The sequence below is a fragment of the Lynx rufus genome, unplaced genomic scaffold, assembly GCF_022079265.1.
Source record: "Lynx rufus isolate CCGP_SWC_20201006 ecotype Redwood Valley unplaced genomic scaffold, mLynRuf1.p SCAF_3, whole genome shotgun sequence".
In the NCBI taxonomy this organism is placed as follows: Eukaryota; Metazoa; Chordata; class Mammalia; order Carnivora; family Felidae; genus Lynx; species Lynx rufus.
Genome location: NW_025814845.1, coordinates 1160240 through 1178304, shown reverse-complemented (window position 1 = coordinate 1178304; position 18065 = coordinate 1160240). Strand labels below are relative to the sequence as shown.

The 18065-nt window shown below is 48.0% G+C and overlaps 1 protein-coding gene across 11 annotated transcripts in view; it reads left to right on the top strand.

Moving 5' to 3' along the window:
- KIAA0232 (KIAA0232 ortholog) overlaps positions 1-18065 on the top strand; it is a 99889-nt gene that overhangs the window by 46233 nt on the left and 35591 nt on the right. For 9 of the 11 annotated variants that reach the window (XR_006964270.1, XR_006964267.1, XR_006964269.1 and 6 more), the window contains one exon: positions 7085-7222. The exons of 1 other annotated variant lie outside the window; for it this stretch is intronic. Coding sequence is in view for 4 of the 10 variants with exons in the window: in XM_047090844.1 (XP_046946800.1) it covers positions 7085-7222 (138 nt within the window). In the remaining 6 variants the exon portion in view is untranslated. Of the gene's footprint in view, positions 1-4559; positions 5041-7084; positions 7223-18065 lie in introns of those variants that run through there. One more of the 11 variants, XM_047090848.1, reaches the window with a different exon arrangement.

Below are 18065 nucleotides of genomic sequence, written 5' to 3'. Positions count from 1 at the left end.
CTCAACACTCTGTCTCTCTTAAAAATAAACGTTAAAAAATAAGAAAAAAAGAAAAGTGTACCCACTATGCTGCTGTGTACCTTTTGCTACAGACTTGATGTTTCTTAATGAAGTCAACCTAAAATTATAAGGCGAAACAGCGTTTGTCTGCAAAATTTATAATGCAGTGAGGCCATTCTAACAGCTAACTAATAACACCACTGTTCGGGTCACAAATAATGGCAAGCTGCTTTGTACGTTTTCATTCTGTCGGAAGTAAAAGCCCGCAGACTCCCCATTCCGGCCGGCTTTGCATCAGAGTGTTGTCCGAGGTCACACTGCAGATCCAGCCGCGGTTTCCCGCTTGACACCGGGCAAAGGAAACGTCTGTATCTTACAGTCTGTGTGACTGTTCAGTCGCGAGGCTTCTACCTGCCTTTCACGTGGACGAGACTCATCTGCACTGTAATGATGTGCTGAAAGGCACACAAGAGGAGAATCTAACAGTTTTATAAATGCTTTCTGGGCAATTAACGTGTTAAACTCACGCCTGTGGGTTAATGCCAGCATTTGGCAGTATCTGTGTGAAAAGACCTTTTCAAAGATGAAGTACGTTAAGTCTTCCTCTAGATCAGCATTAACAGGGCAGTTAGGTAAGAAAAGAAAAGACATCCAGATTGGAAAGGAAGAACGAAACCCGTATGTTTCATGCATGAAACGATCTTGTGTATAGGAAATCCTAAGGAATGGAGTGAAGAAAATTCCATCTACAGTAGCATCAGAAAGGGCAAAGTGCTTAGGAGTAAGTCTTGTCAGCTGAAAACGTCATTGAGAGAAATGAAAGGAGACCCTTGTAAGTGGCGAGACCTCCCGTGTTCACGACCAGCAGAGCCCACGTTCCTAAGACCGCGGAGCCCCACGCGCTGATGTGCACCCTCAGGGCAGCCCTGTCCCAGTCCCAGCTGCCTGTGCTGCAGAAATTGGCAAGCTGATCCTAAAGTCCATATAGACATGTGGGCTCAGAATAGCCCAAAAAATCTTGGAAGAGGAGAACAGAGTTGGAGGACTCGCGCTTCTGACCCCAGAACTTCCTACAAGGCAGTGCGCATGCAGCTGTATGAAACGAAATAGCATTCGCTGTGTTCCGTGTGTTTGAACAGCACCGTGCTGTGCGGGAAGGATAGTCTTTTCAGCGAGAGGTGCCGAGACAACAGAGCAGCCATGTGTGAGAGAAGGAGGTCGGACTCCTGCTTCACGCACACGCAAATATGAACTCCAGCCGGTTTCTAGACCTCAGTGAAAGGAGCTAAAACTGTAAAGCTCTTGGAAGAAAACGTAGGAGTAAGGCTTCATGACTTGGAGTAGGCAGTGATTTCTAAGATCTGACACCAAAACAAGCAGCCAAAGAAGACCTCAATAGATTAGACTGTCTCACAGTGAAACACTTTTGTGCCTCGAGGGGCATCATCAAGAAAGTGAAACAAAAAACAAACCTGGAATTGGAGAAAATGTTTGCAAATCCTGTATCTAATGGGATGTGTGTTCAGAAGAGATACTTATAAAGTGGGCCAGTATTTGAATAGACATTTGTCCAGAGAATATGCACAAGTGGCCAGTAAGCACATGAAAGGATGCTCCCTAGTCATTAGGGAAATGCAAACCGTGATGAGACACCACTTCACACCCGTTGGGGTAACTAAAATAAAACCCAGACGGTGACGAGCGTTGGTGGGGATGTGGAGGAAGTGGGGCCCTGAAACGCTGCCGGTGTCGTGGGGATATAAACCTGCTTTGAAAATTGTCAGTTCTTCAGAAGGTGGAACACAGAGATGCCTGTGACCCAGCAACTCCACTCCTAGGTGTGTAATCAGAAGAAGAGAAAACATACGCCCATACATATGGGCATACATACAAGAGAAAACTTGTATATGAATGTTCGTAATAGCCAAAAGGTAAAGCAATCCGAATGCCCATCAACAAATTAATAGAATATGGTGTGTGATTGCAGTGGAATAATATTCAGCCCTAAAAGGGGTGGGGTGCTGACACGTGTCACAGCGTGGATGAGCCTTCAGAACATTGTACTGAAAGCAGCCAGACACAGAAGGAGATACATCGTATCCTTCCTGTTTGTATGAAATGTCCAGAGTAGGCCAATCTGCAGAGACAGTGGGTCAGTAGTTAGCCTCCTAATAGTACAGGGTTTCATTGGAGGCGATGAGTAGGGTTTTTTTGTTTTTTTTATTTAGTGTTTTATTTTTTAAATTTACATCCAGATTACTTAGCATATAGTGCAACAGTGATTTCAGGAGTAGATTCCTTAGTGTCCCTTACCCATTTAGCCCATCCCCTCTCCCACACCCCCTCCAGCAATCCTCAGTTCTCCATATTTATGAGTCTCTTACGCTTTGTCCCCTTCCCTGTTTTTATGTTATTTTTGTTTCCCTTCCCTTATGTTCATCTGTTTTGTCTCTTAAAGTCCTTATGAGTGAAGTCATATGATTTTTGTCTTTCTCTAATTTCACTTAGCATAATACCTCCAGTTCCATGCACGCAGTTGCATATGGCAAGATTTCATTCTCTTTGATTGCCGAGTAACACTCTGTTTTGTGTGTGTGTGTGTGTGTGTGTGTGTGTGTGTGTGTGTATACACATACATATACATACCACATCTTCTTTATCCATTCATCCACTGACGGACATTTGGGCTCTTTCCGTAGTTTGGCTACTGTCGATGGTGCTGCTATAAACATGGGGGTGCATGTGTCCCTTTGAAACAGCACACCTGTATCCCTTGGATAAATACCTAGTAGTGCAATTGCTGGGTCGTAGGGTAGTTCTATTTTTAACTTTTTGAGGAACCTCCATACTGTTCTCCAGAGTGGCTGCACCAGCTTGCATTCCCAGATGAGTAGGTTTTAAAATGAGATAGGGGAAGGGTGCTTGGGTGGCTCTGTTGGTTAAGTGCCTGACTCTTGATTTCAGATCAGGTCTTGATCTCAGGGTCATGAGTTCAGGCCCCGCATTGGGCTCCATGTTGGGTGTGGATCCTGCTTAAAAAAACCAAAAACCCGGGGCGCCTGGGTGGCTCAGTCGGTTAGGCGTCCGACTTCAGCTCGGGTCACGATCTTGCGGTCCGTGAGTTCGAGCCCCGCGTCGGGCTCTGGGCTGATGGCTCAGAGCCTGGAGCCTGTTTCAGATTCTGTGTCTCCCTCTCTCTCTGCCCCTTCCCCGTTCATGCTCTGTCTCTCTCTGTCTCAAAAATAAACGTTAAAAAAAAAATTAAAAAAAAAAAGAAAACCAAAAACCCAAAAAAGATAGTGGTGATGGTTGCCTAATCACCACTGAATTATATTGAAAAACCACTGAATTGCACACTTTAGAAGAGTAAATTTTGTGGTATGTGAATACAACTGTTATTGTAAAAAATTAGCATTAGCAGATGAACATTTGTATTTGATTTTGATGGTAGGGAACATTAACTATGTACCCCAGAGAAGCAAATGTTTTATCTCCTCTCCTCCCCCAAGAGTTTTGTCCTTCTCATTATAGGGCTGAGAACAGAAAATCGTACTGAATTAAAGTTTGAATTCCATCAATAAAAACATTGTGAGACTTTCTCTGCTTTTTGTAAAAGTACCTGTAATTATATCCTTGGTGATCCTCTTGGCCTGCCAAGTTGAAAATATTGTCTGGCTCTGTACAGCAAGCGTTTGCTGTTCCTTGGTCCCTTGCTCTAGCACCTTGTTTCCTCTGCCTGGTATCTCCCCTTCTCTAGTCCAAACTTCTCTTCGCTCTCGCAAGGCTCCACTTCAGCCACCTTTCCTTCCGTGGGAAGCCTCTGCTTAGCAGCCAAGTGAGCTTCCTAAGTGCTTCTTGTACCATTTCTAATAGCAACAGCCGTACCCCAGTCATTTGCTTCTGTGTCTGTATTTCGCACCAGACTGTGCACGTCTGGCAAGCAGGGACTCTGCTGCGTTCATTCTTATAATCCCTAGTGCCTAAAGAAGACACTTCAGTCGTTACTGGATGAATGGGTGAATCCACATTCGTGTATAAACCTCGGGATGCCAAACAGGAAACATGAAGCTAATGCCAGATTCCCGTTGTAAGCAAAGAGCTGCAGGAGCTCTTCTCATTTCTCTATATTCTTGACCTAATACGTTTTCTATGAAAAAAAAATACAGCTTTAAGAAAAAAATTTAAAAAATTTTTTTAATGTTTATTTTTGAGAGAGGAGATACAGCATGAGCAGGGGAGGGACAGAAACAGAGGGAGACACAGAATCCGAAGCAGGCTCCAGGCTCCCAGCTGTCAGCACAGAGCCCGACGCGGGGCTCGAACCCACGAACCGTGAGATCATGACCCCAGATGAAGTTGGACACTCAACCGACTGAGCCACCCAGGCACCCCCCAAAAAATTCTTTTTAATGTTTATTTGTTTTTGAGAGAGAGAGAGGCAGGGGGAGGGGCAGAGAGAGGAAGACACAGAATCGGAAGCAGGCTCCAGGCTCTGAGCTGTCAGCACAGGGCCTGACGTGTGGCTCAAACCCACAAACTGTGAGATCACGACCTGAGCCCAAGTCAGACGCTTAACCAACTGAGCCACCCAGGCACGGCGCCCCCCCCCCCCGTCCCCAATATAGCTTTGACTATTAAGGGAGTATGGCCTAATTACAAGAAAAATCAGAAAATAAAATGAGTGTCCTCCTCCTACTCACCAAGAGATAAGCTCCTTAGTGACCTCTTAGTTCATTTCTGAGACATTTTAATGCACATCAATGTGTGCGTATGTGCAAATGCGTTAATAAAAAAATGAGATCGTCCTTTTGTATAAACTTTTCTCTTACGTACCCTGTGAATGGCTTTGTGTGTCAATAAGTATGCTTCATAATTTCCGTAATGGCTATATCTCATCACCTGGATGAATCGTAACTTATTTAACCAAGTCCTCCTTATTTGGCATTTCAGTTGTTTCCGCTGGTTTGCCTTGATTGACCGCTGTCTGATCAGCATTGCAGTAGCTAAATCCGTGCACACGAGGGCGGTTATTTGGTTAAGGTAAATTCTCAGAAGTAGAATTATTAGACTGAAAGTGCATGCCCATGTTTGAAAAGTTGGACACGTGTTGTCAGACTGCCCTTCAGAAAGAGCACCTGTCCATGTGAAGCTTGAAAGTGCCTTCTGTCTGCCTAATAAAACTTGATTGGGATCTTTGAAGGTGTTCCCTCTGCCGGGTAGAGAGATGTTCGTATTGCTCAAGAAGGAGAAAGAGCCAATCCCAGCAGCTCAAACAACAAGGAGTCCCTTTTTCCATAATTAACGTTTCTGCCCTCTTTGCTCTAAATACTATGAACAGTAGAGAAAATGACATTTCTCTCTGCCTTTGGAAGCTTCGAGTCTGCATTGTTATGGTTCTGTCCACTCTCCCTGTCAGAGGACAAGCCCTGTCTCTGGAAGATATCACTAATAAGGAATGTCCGGTTTCAGGTGTAGTCCAGCCAAACACATTAGATAATGGAAATATACTGATATACTTACTTGGCCATCAAACACATTTTCCTTTGGAAAATTGGAATTGACACCACTCGGCCAGAAAAATCTGGTTTGCAGGTTCATGAGATCTGCAGACATGCCCAAGAAATTAAGTAGAAGTGTGCTAATTATGATGGGTGTAGATGGAAGGATTGTTCTCCCGCTCTTATCTGGTGGCACAGATAAGAAATAAAAGTGATTTCTGTGCATTGGATCAAAGTAAAAATTGGGTTAGATGGCATGTGATTTGATCTTTTATTTATTTATTTTTTAATGTTTTAAAATGTTTTTATTTATTTTTGAGAGAGACAGAGTGTGAGCAGGGGAGGCACACACACAGAGAGAGAGAGAGAGAGAGAGACAGAGAGAGAGAGAGAGAGAGAGAGAAAGACACAGAATCCGAAGTAGGCTCCAGGCTCTGAGCTGTCAGCACAGAGCCCAATGCTGGGCTCAAACTCATCAACCATGAGATCATGACCCGAGCTGAAGTTGGCGCTTAACCGACTGAGCCACCCAGGCGCCCTACATCTTTTAAAATCTTTTGAGTTCATTATTATTATGCTTTTCCTTCTTTTTTCATCTTACTCATATATTCATATCTGTTTCCTGACGACCCACTGTAGGCCATGTCTTCTAAGCAGTTTTTAAAATGTTGCCTTTGTCTGTCATTCTGATCTTTTTTCCCTTATTGTCCACTGGTTTTAATCATAATTTGTTAAATGGAAACCCTTTTAAAAGGCAAAACAAAGTAGCAAAGCAATTCAAGATACTACTTAAAGTCCCAGTTGAGGGAAAGAGCTATAAACTTACATCTTGGAATATTATATAGCCAAAGAATTTGTGGTAACATGGGGGTAATGTTTACAGATCAGTAAGTCAAGTACAATTACAATATTCTACAAATAGTGTGAGTTCAAATCTCTGCTTTTTAAAGCATACAGAAAAGACCAAATGAAGCAGTCCAGATTATTCTAGTTTTCACTGAATGGTAGGCTTACGGATAATTTTGCTTCCTTCCTGCTCTTCAGTTTTTCTTCAGATTTTTATAACGGGCATATGTAACCAAGGGGAAACATAAAATTAAAATGCCAGCATAAAATATTTTGTGTGTGTTGCTTTTTAGACAATAAGGTGAAGAAATAGGGACTGAACCGTTTAACTGTTAACTGTTAAAATCTGGTAGTTATATGAACACTATCAAAAGAGTGGGAAGCACAGAAGAGAAGACATTTAATTGTGAATATGATTTGGAATTTATACTGAAATTTGGATATACAATACTTGCATTTACTTAAACATGTCTGAGTTCATTAGCATTTACTTTGATTGTCAGTGGGTCAGGTTCATCAAGATCATAAATAATGTAATGATAATCTCAATAATAGATGCCAAATGAATGGATTCTCGTCAAGTGCTCTGATTGACAGTGTTCTGTGGTCTCTTATTAGCGGGTGCCATTCTGTGATGAACGTACCTGGTAGGGAATGTGTGTGTGAGCGTGTGGGAAATAATAGAGTATGAGACTTGTTATTTCATCTTGTTCATTGAACTCTGTCTAATCTCATTTTAGGAGAATGACATCTTCCTGGGCTGGGAAAAAGGAGCTTATAAGAAATGGGGAAAGAGTAAGAAAAAGTGCTCAGATCTAACTCTAGAAGAAATGAAAAAACAGGCTGCTGTCCAGTGTCTTCGTTCTGCTTCTGATGAAGTAGGTTTGCATTTTGTTTCTAATACTTACGAGAAGAAGAAAGAGGCGGGGCGGGGGGTGGGGCTAAAGGTACACAAATGCAACGTCTTGACCAAAACAACTTAGAAAAATAAACTATTCATTGTCTTACCACTGTGATGTGAACACGGTCCTTTTTTCCTTTTTGGCATTTTTCTTCATAAGTTGAGTTTTATAAAGTACATTCTTTAACAAGTGCTATTAGAGTATACACAAAATTTTATGTTCTTTTTTTCCGATTTAACATGTTCTATCTTCTTACATCATCTTCATTCTTTTTAGTGGCTAAGTTATATTTCCTCAAGCAATATTCCAACAGCAATATAATATACTCTTTATTACTGGCTGTTTACTTAGTTGTTTTTTTGGGGGGCGGGGGGAGTTATCTCTACGTTCAGACTCCTGACTCCCAAGATCAAGGGTCCCATGTTCTTCTGACTGAGCCATCCAGGGGCCCCTACTTAGTTTGCTCTTGAGTTTTTGTTACGCTCTCCAGAGTGTTTCCACGTGTGGCTTTTCCATGCCCTATATTACTTTTAGCTGCATTCCCATAAGTGGGGTAGCAGTGCTGGTATTTTAAGGACACTGTCTTTGTTTATGATTCATAATTTTTGTTTGTTTTTTAGAAAATATCGTGAGATTTTTTTTTTTCAGCTCCGTGCCTGTCACGTTGCTCTACGAACTGAGCCAGCCAGGTGCCCCCTGTAAGATTATTTTCATCCATCTTCTAATGCTTCACGTAAAATATTTCTCCTGTCCTTCATGCTGACAGAACAAAATAGTTTTAGAGTAAAATCACCCATTTAGATTAATATTGTGCAGTTCTTATTACTCAGGACAAGACGTACTCTCTGAGATCATAACCACTTAGAAAATTATGTTGCTTTCACCACTGTTTGCGACGGTGCGGTTCGAAAAGTAGCTTTGTAAAGCAGAGTCGAATTGGGAGGATTCATACAAGTTACCGAAACTGCCTCCTGAGCTGAGTCCTCTAAAGGCTGATGTTGGGGTAACCAGGGTTGCTACATCTGATAATCTACAGAGGTGTATTCTTTCTGGCTGCCGCCCACCACGCATGCCTCTTGAGGTTTGTTCAGCGCTTCCCGGCAGTGTGTTCTCCTCCTGCTCAGAGTCGTCTGTGAGAGCCCTGGCGCCTGGCGCGGGCTCCCGCTGCCTCGTGCTGCCTCACGTCCTCCACTGCGGGTGTTCTTCCTGGCTCCCCTTCGTCACCGCGCTCACTGTGCTCCTCGGGGACTGAGGCTGTGAGCTGCCCGTGTGTTCATGTCCTGGTACCTAACTGAGCGAGTACGATCACTGGCGGTACCAAATTTCTCTTGAACGGAGTTGAATGCTCAGGTGTTTCAGGAGTGTTCCTTGCCCTTGTCCTCTCCCTCTGTTCTCCTCTCCCCTCCCCACCCCTTTGATTTGTTAACCTCTGATCTCTCGAAACTGCTGCCTCGTAGACTGTGGGATAGGACTTTGGAAGTGACCGCTCATGGGTTGTCTTGATCAGGTACCGCTTCGTTATGGCAAGTGGTACGTAATGAGCCTGGTCTAAGGAGTGGGAATACACCTGCAGCACACAGGGGACTCGCGACGCCGAGTGCTGGAGATGCAGGGCCGGAGAAGCGGCCTGAACGGCCAGCAAAATGATGGACAGCCAGAGTCATTTTCTCTAATGAGCCACAATCTCTCCTTCGCTTCTCTCTCTGCTTCTGGGCCATTCCCTCTCGTCTGAAGGCTGGTGGAAGCTGGGACCCAGCACCTGTCACCTAGGGAGAAACACAAGTGGGCGGGAGTCCACCGGTTTGGATGCGTGGCAAGGAGGGGGCAGAGTTGCCTGGGGGGTCCCGTCCTTGAGCAGGGGCAGTGCTCACACAGAGAAAAGGGGGTGGTCAGATGCTTCCTCAAAAGCCATTTGCTACCCGACCCAGAAGGGAAAGTGATTTGGAGTTTAAAATGCAGGTGCCTTTTTAAAGGAGAGGTTAGTTCAGGTAAATTCTGTGAGCAAATTCCAGAGAAGCTGCTGAGTCATGGTTGGGAGGAGAATGCGAGGTGAGGGTTTCAGTCTGGGAAGGGATCTTATTTCTGCTTTGGACCAGAGTTGCTGTGAAATGACTCTTGCCTTGACTCATGGCGGAGGGAAGCTGAGTGGAAAACAAGGGCGCCCCGAGCGAACGGTCGAAGGATGAGGAGTGTGGGCCCCTGCTCCCCGGCCTGCTGAGCTCTCTGCCGGTTGATGCTGGCCGGGCGTGGCAAGTGCTGGCGGCCCCTTGGTGCGCGGTAGACAGACTCGGGTGCGGCGCAGACAGAGGAGGGCGGTTCTTGACATTGTTGCTTTGCAGAAATGCTTTTCTTTGCTGGGAAGCCAAAGCTCGGAGTTTTGTTTACAAACCCAGTGAAGTATACTTGTCCAGTTTCTTCTTATTTTGTAAAATAATTGTTGCATTGCTTTTTCCTAATGATTGTTTTTAATCCTATCAACTGAAAATCAGCTGAGGAAATGAACCCGCCAGGCATGTGCCAGGAGCTGGGTACGAGCTTAGGGAACGAAGGAAGCGGAAGAAGGAAGTTCTCAAGCCCCGCCTGCCGTTTTCGGACCGCCCGCTGTGATGTGTGTGCATCAGCACAGCGTCCTCAGGCGGGCTCTCCTGGCTTTTGGGGAGTCAGTGGAAAGAACCTGGGGGGAAAAATCCTCTTTCTTTGTGGCCTGTAACAACAGAAGGGAATCACTGTGCATGTTCATAAACTATAGGCTATATGTCCCCAGGCTTTTCTTTCTAGACTCTGCCTGCTGGCTGCAGTGAAAATAAAGGCACAAAGAGGTCCTACCTAGGAAGTGAGAACGCTAACGTTTTGCTCTCTGTTTGGGCCACAGTGAATGTTGGCCTATGGGTGTGATGTTCATTTCCTAGGACTGAGGATGGTGATGTACGTGGTTCCGTGCTTTCCCACCCAGCCACTGCCAGCTGATCAGAATCAAAAGCCGCTAGACAGTTTACAGTCTGACGGAAATGCTAGTGATGTAACCGCGAGGGTAACCTGAGTGCTGCTGTCGTTCTGTTGGGTAGGCCGGTAGAGGTGAGGTTAAGCGTTACCTGGGAGATGAGTTCTTTTCTCGTGACTTCCACGTGTGCCTGTGTCACGATTACAGGTATGGCGTTAGTCGTTGCTGTAAAAGCAGCCTTAGCATCGACTCCAGTGCGTCATGGTTGCCGTGGAGAGGCTGACTTCCCGGACTGTGCCTCTCCATGCTCGTGATGTGGCTCTGTGTCTCCTTCCACTTTGTCCCTGCCACAAGTTGTGCCCCACATCACAGCTTTGACCTGCTTACCTCAATGTTTTGTCACAGAGGCATCACCGAAACAGCACGGAACACAGTTATGTCAAACTTAACTGTACACGTTGTTAAAATTTGGCAAAGAATTTGGGCGGTTGGTGAGTGTTTATTCCTCCAGGAGATCATGACCCTCACGGGCCTTGCTGTTTGTTAGGTTCTGCTGAAACTGCCTCTGCCAGTTCCCTTTGCTTGCACGTGCAAATAACACACAGTTCTCTGGCCAGCCATTTTCTTTTTTTTTTTTTTTTGAATGTTTATTTTTGAGAGAGTGTGTGAGCAGGGAGGGGCAGACAGAAAGGGAGAAAGAGAGGATCCCAAGCAGGCTCTGTGCTGTCGGCGCGGAGCCTGACGCGGGGCTTGAACCCACAAACCGTGACATGAGCTGAGCCGAAACCTAGAGTCGGACGCTCAACCGACTGAACCCCCCCCCCACCTTCCCCCAGCCCTTGGCCATTCATTTTCTGTAGCATGCTTTGCACCTGCTGTGGCTGCATTGTAACAGGGCCCGTAATGGGGCTGGTGCAGCTCACACGTCCCCCAAATGTGCTTTTATTAAGTGATGCTTTCCTGAGCTCTCTGTCTCTGTTGTCAGTGGACGCGGCATGTGCCTGAGGTTGAATACATCCAGATCCCTTGCCCCGTTTTAAGAAACATAAAAGAGCGTTGAGGTTTGTCAGCTATCGTTATTTACAATCCTCAAGTTTAGTTGGCTCTGCCTTCTCTGTCCCCAGGGTTAAGGCTTTTCATATTGTTTTAGTTTTGTTTTCATAATAAGTAGTTCTATTTCTGCTTGTTTTAATGGAGCTTCTGAAAACTGCACTAAAGGTGGTAGTTCGCCGTCCATTTGGGGGCGTCCTTGGAAGATGAGGAGCTGCACCCGGCCGTCGGGGGGCCGTAAGTGAGGCTCAGAGGCAGTATAGCTTTACGTTTTGGGTGTCGTCCTGCCCCACCCACCCCATCGAAGAGCCTCGCAGAGGATTGATGCCCCGGCTACAGCGGGGCCCTTCTTCAGTTGCTCATGTTCTCACACTGACCGAAACCCGCCAGTAAGAGTAATACTCCATCGTAGTATTTGCATACGTGTTGTTCGTAGGCTGTGCCGGGTTGGATATACAAGATACGAAAACCATGTTACGTGTTTCCTGGCAGTTTACTGTTAAAGTTAATTTTGACAATGTATTTGCACGCTGACTTCTGAACTTAACTCGTTCTGGATAATAAAACAAGGATCAGAACAATGGTAACTAACATTTATGGAGCACTTACAATGTATGAGATTCTGAGCTGTGCAAGAGGTGAGGCTGTGCTCCCCCTATAGGCCAGACCCCTGAGAAGCCCGTGGCTAAAGCTGAGAAGGCTCACGGTGGTTGTGTGGTCACAGCCAGCCCTGCCGAAGAAGCCTTGGCCTTATCTCCTCACTCTAGGTGGAGGGAGGGGCATTCAGGGGCACCTGGAGGCCGTTGGGAGGGTTTTGGCTCTTCCTCGGGGAGGTGGCAGAGGGCTGGAGGGTCTGGAGCAGAGGCTAGTGTAACCTGACTTTGACACTGATAGGGCCCCATGGGCCGCTGGGCTGGGGGTGGTGGGGGGGCAGGGGAAGACTCCCGAGAAAGCGGTGGTCTGGAAGGGAGAGGACCGTGAGCGCTAGTTGGATTCTAGATATATTTTGAAGGTAGAGCTGACGGCCCCATTTGGAGTGGAGAAGAGGGAGGAACCCAGCGAGGGATAGCCAAGGTTTCTGGTCTGAGCAGCTGCAAGAATGGAATTTTCATGTCTGAGGAAAGGAAATCAGGGAAGAAACACTAATCCGTGGGTGGGTGGGTGGGTGAGGGTGTGAGTAGAGCTTTGAATGTGAGCTCCCAGGGAGAGGGCCAAGTGGAGACTCCGGAAGGCGGCTGGGTGGTTCTGGAGGAGGCTGGACAATAGACTGTTGGCTTGTGTGTGTATCTCGCCCAGACCTGGCGCGCCCCTGTCTCTGGGGCCAGGTGGGAAGCTGCCTAAGGAAGACAGTAAGGTGCGGTGAGGCCTGTGGGGCACCGGCCCAGCCCCGCACTAGCTGGTTGCCGCCGTGGCAGATGTGGTCCTGATGGGGCCAGAACTTCTGAGCTCGCTTTAGGAAAGGTGGGAAATTGTGGTTTCTGCAGGAAATTCCTGACTTTTAAATGTCAAGAAGTAAGGGTAGGAGAAAGGCAAGAAAGGGGGAACAGCTGCTATAAAATCTGTGGCTGAGGGGAGTGAAAGGGCAAAACAGAGGCACGTGAGGTGCTGTGGCGTGGGACGTAAAAAGGACCGAGTGCGCGAGGGTGCAGAGGCAGACGGGGGAAGGTACAGAGAATACGGAGCATTGAATAGCCGTGTGCCTGGCTTCAGAAGTAAGTTCTTACAAGCAAAGCCCCCCTCCCCCCGCTGCGCTCTTTCCCGATGGCGCGTTTGTCTGTCTCTCTCAGGTGCTCCCGCTGTCCTGAACGTGGACTTGGCCTTCCCGTGCATATCTGTATACTTTCACTAAACACTGCTTCGGGAGCACACCAGTGGGAGACTTTCACATGTTAACTTTATGTGAGCGGAACCACACTGCACATATTTTGCAACTTCTTTTAGTCAACATTTTTGAAGTTTTGTCTGTGTTTGATAATGCGATTAACTCCTTTTCACTGCTAAACAGTTGCCCATTGTGAGACCGTATAGCTGTTTATTCTTCTGGCAACGGACCTTTCGATTCTGTCCCATTTTTGACTGTTAATAAAGAGTACAGTAGGGAGCACTCTGTACACGTGTCCTTGTGCACACGCAAGGCTTGTCCGGGGAGCACTCTGCATACATGTGCCCTCGTGCACACACAGGGCTTTTCTAGAGGTCGTCCGGGGAGCACTCTGCACGCACATCCTTGTGCACACAGGGCTTTTCTGGAGTTGATATGTGGATGTCGGATTGCTGGATTAGAGTCAGGGTGTTTTAACTGTTTTACCATCACGGGCTTTTATTTGGTGAAAGCTACGGGACTAACCAGAAAGATACACTAACCTGTTGTTACGTGCATTCTTTCCTTATGTGCCCACTCTTGGCTTCTTTAAGAGATCGTGCTTTCTAGATTAAAGATAACTGTTAAATTCTGTGTTGAGGAACTGGGCTACTCTTGTTAATTGAACCGTGAGGTGTGAGGAATAGTGTATCCGAACATTTGACCCAGAGCCCAACAAGCCTCTGTGCCTGAATCTCCTTCAGGAAGTCTAGTTGCTACCTACCGGAGGAGTGTGGGTGTCTGAAGGGAAAAGAAACTGCCGTTTCCAAAGTAAAGTAAGCAACAGAACATTTTTCTACACATAGGGTCTGCCTAAACAAACGAGGTGTGGCGATGGAACAGGAGGGTTGAAGAGCTTTGCTCCAGCTGAAGCGTTCTTTCTTTGTAGACAGTGAGATGGGGGCCCAGAGAAGTCCAATGACTTGTCTGGCGTTTACACGGGACGGCGCGCCTGACGCACCCGGCGTCCCACACACTCCTGGCGTCCCATTGCCCCGCCAAAGACGATACAGAGCACAGTTAACTTTTTTCTAAGGCTTGATTAATCTATTTGATCGTTACTTACGACAGAGGCTGACATCCTCTACTTTCTGTGACAAATAACTGTCTTTTGCCCGTCGTTCTAAGAAGATGGAGATCTTGTCCTCCCGGGTATGTGACGATATTTATCCAGTGGCTGTGTCTCTTCTCTCACATCGTATTCTAGAGAGCATATGTACGTGAGAGCTGGAGGTACCCAGCGGGTACATTTTTGTAGCTCTTTCTGTGGTCGAGGGCGGGAATCACAGCCCTCATGCAGGTGCCGTGGCAGAAACAGCTTTTCATTTGTTTGGGTTTTTAACGTTTTTTAAATCTTCGGCCGTAGGCCAGGGATGTTGGTTCCGCACAGCCCACGCCTCACCCACCACTTCCTGTTGCGCTATGCCCGACCGCCTCACCTGTTCCTCTAACTTCCCTGGCTGCCCAAGGCGTGAGCTCGTGAACGCTGGTGTGCGTTCTCCCTTGTCTCCCCTGGTGCTCTTTTGTTTACTGGCTTAACGTTAACTTAGTTCTAAATTTTAAAAAGGTTTTTAAAATGAAAGTGGTCCTTCACAGTGAATCGTCACCAGTAATCCTGCCTCGGTACCTAGTTGGGTTTCCTCCTACGAATCTTCCAACTCTGCTTTAGAAATTAAAACCCGAGATCTGAAAAATTGTAAAAGAGCTCCGTGCCCATGCAGGGTGGGTCTGAGCAGAGGAGTGTCAGGCCGTCTGTACCTGGGTTGCTTCCGCATGACAGAATACCCCACAGCTGGGTGGCTTACACTAGCCGTCTGGCTTGCTCCCAGTCGTGTGGGTGAGCCAGGGCTCGGCTGGGAGGTTCTTCCGTGGCTGGTCTTGTGTGGGGTCTCACGCTGCTGCGGTCCAGTGGCCCTGGGACCGGAAGATCCAGGCTGCTCTCCTCGCTTGTCTGGCCTCTCGGCGGGGAGGCTGGCTGTGACGGCCGCACGGCCAGCGTAGGTCTGTACGTGCAGGGGGCCCAGGAGTTAGCATTCCAAGAGGGTAGGGGTGGGGGGCCCTGGCTGGCGCCCCACCGTGGGTGGGGCCGGTGCTGGGGCTGCGTGCCTGCAGACACGGTTCCCGGGGGCACAGAGTGCTACACTTTTCCATCCTGGTGGGGATGGAGGCAGGAGGGGACACCGGGCTCCCGGGAGGGAGGGTATGAGATACCTTAATGGAGACGCAGGAGTGAATGAAAGCCGGCGAATTGTCCGAATCGCCGTCCAGCTGCCGCAGCCTTGAGGATGAGGAAGAGACATTCAGGGGACTGGATGACCTCCTCACGTTCTGAATGTGATAGTACAAACGAAAAAGGTCAGCACGAGGGTTGGAAGGTGGAGCGGAGGAAATCCCCCGCGGAATTTTCCACACCATTTTCCGGGTGTGGAAAGCGAGTCTGTGGTGGGTGAACAATTTAGGGAGCGTCACGGGGCGAGCCCTGGGATGGTGTTCAAACCCAGACCCGTTTTGACTCTCACATCACCGTGAGCGGACCGGGCAGCTCGAGGTCCCCGAGTGTCATTGGTTAGTGACCGCAGGCCTGGGGTGGGAGTGTCTGTCCAGCAGTTAGGAAATTCCCAGTTCAAACCATCTGTCCATAAAAGGTGAACCTTTGAGTTGGTTAGAATGGCGACAGAAACCTCTGGACGTGGAGAGGAGAGAGAACGGGGTGGGGGAGTGTGTGTGATTGTGTTTCCTTTATGTTGGTGATGAGGAGGATGGCTGGCGTGGAGAGGGCGGAGACGTCCTGAAGATGGGAACCAACGAGAGAATTTGCTGGAAGCAGTGGGACAGTAGCTGCAGAGTCTGACCGAGGCTGGGTCTCCATGGAAAGCCCGGGCCTTTAGCTTTACCCCGAGCTTCTGTGAGGGGGCATGGCCATGTGGGGGCCCCCTGCCTGGGCAGAATCCAGAGGACTTGGGGTTCTCTGGGTCAGGTTAATTATCTTTCTTACTCCTCCAACCTCAAACTCCAATCAGAGCAAAATTTATTTATCTATTAATGTTTATTTATTTTTGAGAGAGCACAAGCAGAGGAGGGACGGAGAGAGAGAGGGAGACGCAGAATCGGAAGCAGGCTCTAGGCCGCGAACTGTCAGCACAGAGCCCGATGCGGGTCTCAGACTCATGAATCGTGAGATCACGATCTGAGCTGAAGTCGGACAGTTAACCTACTGAGCCACCCAGGTGCCCCCAGAGCAGAATTTAAAGGCATTTTAGAAATCGGGAATCCAATAGGGACATTCTGGAAAATGAAAAACATCAACAAAATCTAGAAGTGGCATCGACGTTTCGATGACTGATGTGACGGGCATTCCGATGGGGCCTCACATGTACGTCATCCTCGTTGGGCCTCGAGCCTTTTGAGGGGGAAAGTGGTCTCAGGGTCACGGGTAAAGCAGCACATGGGCCCTGCTTCCCGGTGCACGTGTGGCGGGGTGCGAATTCAGACCCAGGCCGGTGGGACGTGGGAGCCCGTTTCTTCTGAGAAGTAGGCGTTACTACAGTGTAAACCCCTAGAGGACAGAGTCCTGCCTGTCCGTGGGTCACGCCCAGCCCAGGTGTGCTCACGACCGACCCTGCTCGTGACCGTTGGCTGAGCCAGTGATAAAGCAGTGAATGGTCGTGCATTTAGAAACTTGCCAGTCCCCACGTGTGCATCACCAGCTTCCAGATTTGGAGTTCCGGTCCTTGAATTTCAGCTGCTCTTGCTGTGCGGGGGGGCCCTTTCAAACACGCTCCTGGGGTCCTGGGCCGTACCTGTAGGCAGTGCAGTCAGGAACAGCAGTGTGTGAGCTCGGCGGGAACGGGAGCATCTTGTGCACCTACAGCGTGTTCTCCCTTACAGCCGTCACTAAGACCGGTCTCGTTTACTTTATTTCTTCGGACACCACAGGCTCTCGAGTACTCTTGAGTGCCCTCGTGGACGTGGTGTACTCGTAAAACATCTAACAGCTTATATCCTAATTGGGAAGGTGCGCAGAATTTCTCGCCACCGGCTCCAGGTGAACACTGAACAGTACCTGGCGGGAGACGACCGGGGACGAGGCTGCTTTTGGTGGCCCTTTCTGTTCCTCAGTTTTCAGGCCTAGCCCAACGATCTGATGATGATTTTTCACCTAAGTAGGATGCTGCAGTAGTCGGGGAAAGAGGACAGAGCCTGGGGGGTGGAGCGTGCTCGTAGCCGCGTTCGGGAGTAAGCTCCCCGTTTCGTTCCCACGTGGCTAGGAGAGCAGATGCGTATACTTCAAGCTGCCTTACCGTCCAGAGCGAGTAAACCTCACAGATGTGTGGAGGTAATTTCCAAAACAAAGCGTAAAGAAGAAATACTGTGTAGTCACTAGTGAGGATGATCGTTCCGTGTAGAATATTAAATGGCCGGCCGTCGCAGGGACCTGAGCGAAGTTGAATGGTGATCCCGAGAGGCTCGGCCCTCGGCACTGGAGACTGGCGCTAGGTTTAGAAACACAGTGACATAGGCTCGCTGTAGAGAACAGCGTGCAGCGAGCAGCGGGTCAGCTGACACCGGTGTTAGGTTCGTGGTCTGGAGGAAATGGACTAAAACAGCCATATTCATCACACCTTGAACGTTATGGTAAGCAGAGTCTTCCTGATGGAATTATGTGGTCAGAGCAGTGTTTGTGACTAACATTTGCCACGGGTCTTAGGGGTGTTTTTAAGGGAGGGACAGCCCTTCTGTGGCCCATTGCCTGCCGCCCTCTGTCCTGCGTCCCTACTAAAAGCTGTGTATGTCGGGGATAGAGTGTAACTGGCAGCGTCTACAATTAACCATTTTCACTGCGCTGTTTCCTGCTGTTCAGACTGGAACTGTGTGGTTTCTTGTTTAGGATGTCTGTAATACTTGTGCTGAGTCATTTTGAGTTCAGTGAATGGGGAACAGTTCTATTTTTAGCCCCTCAAGGCCCC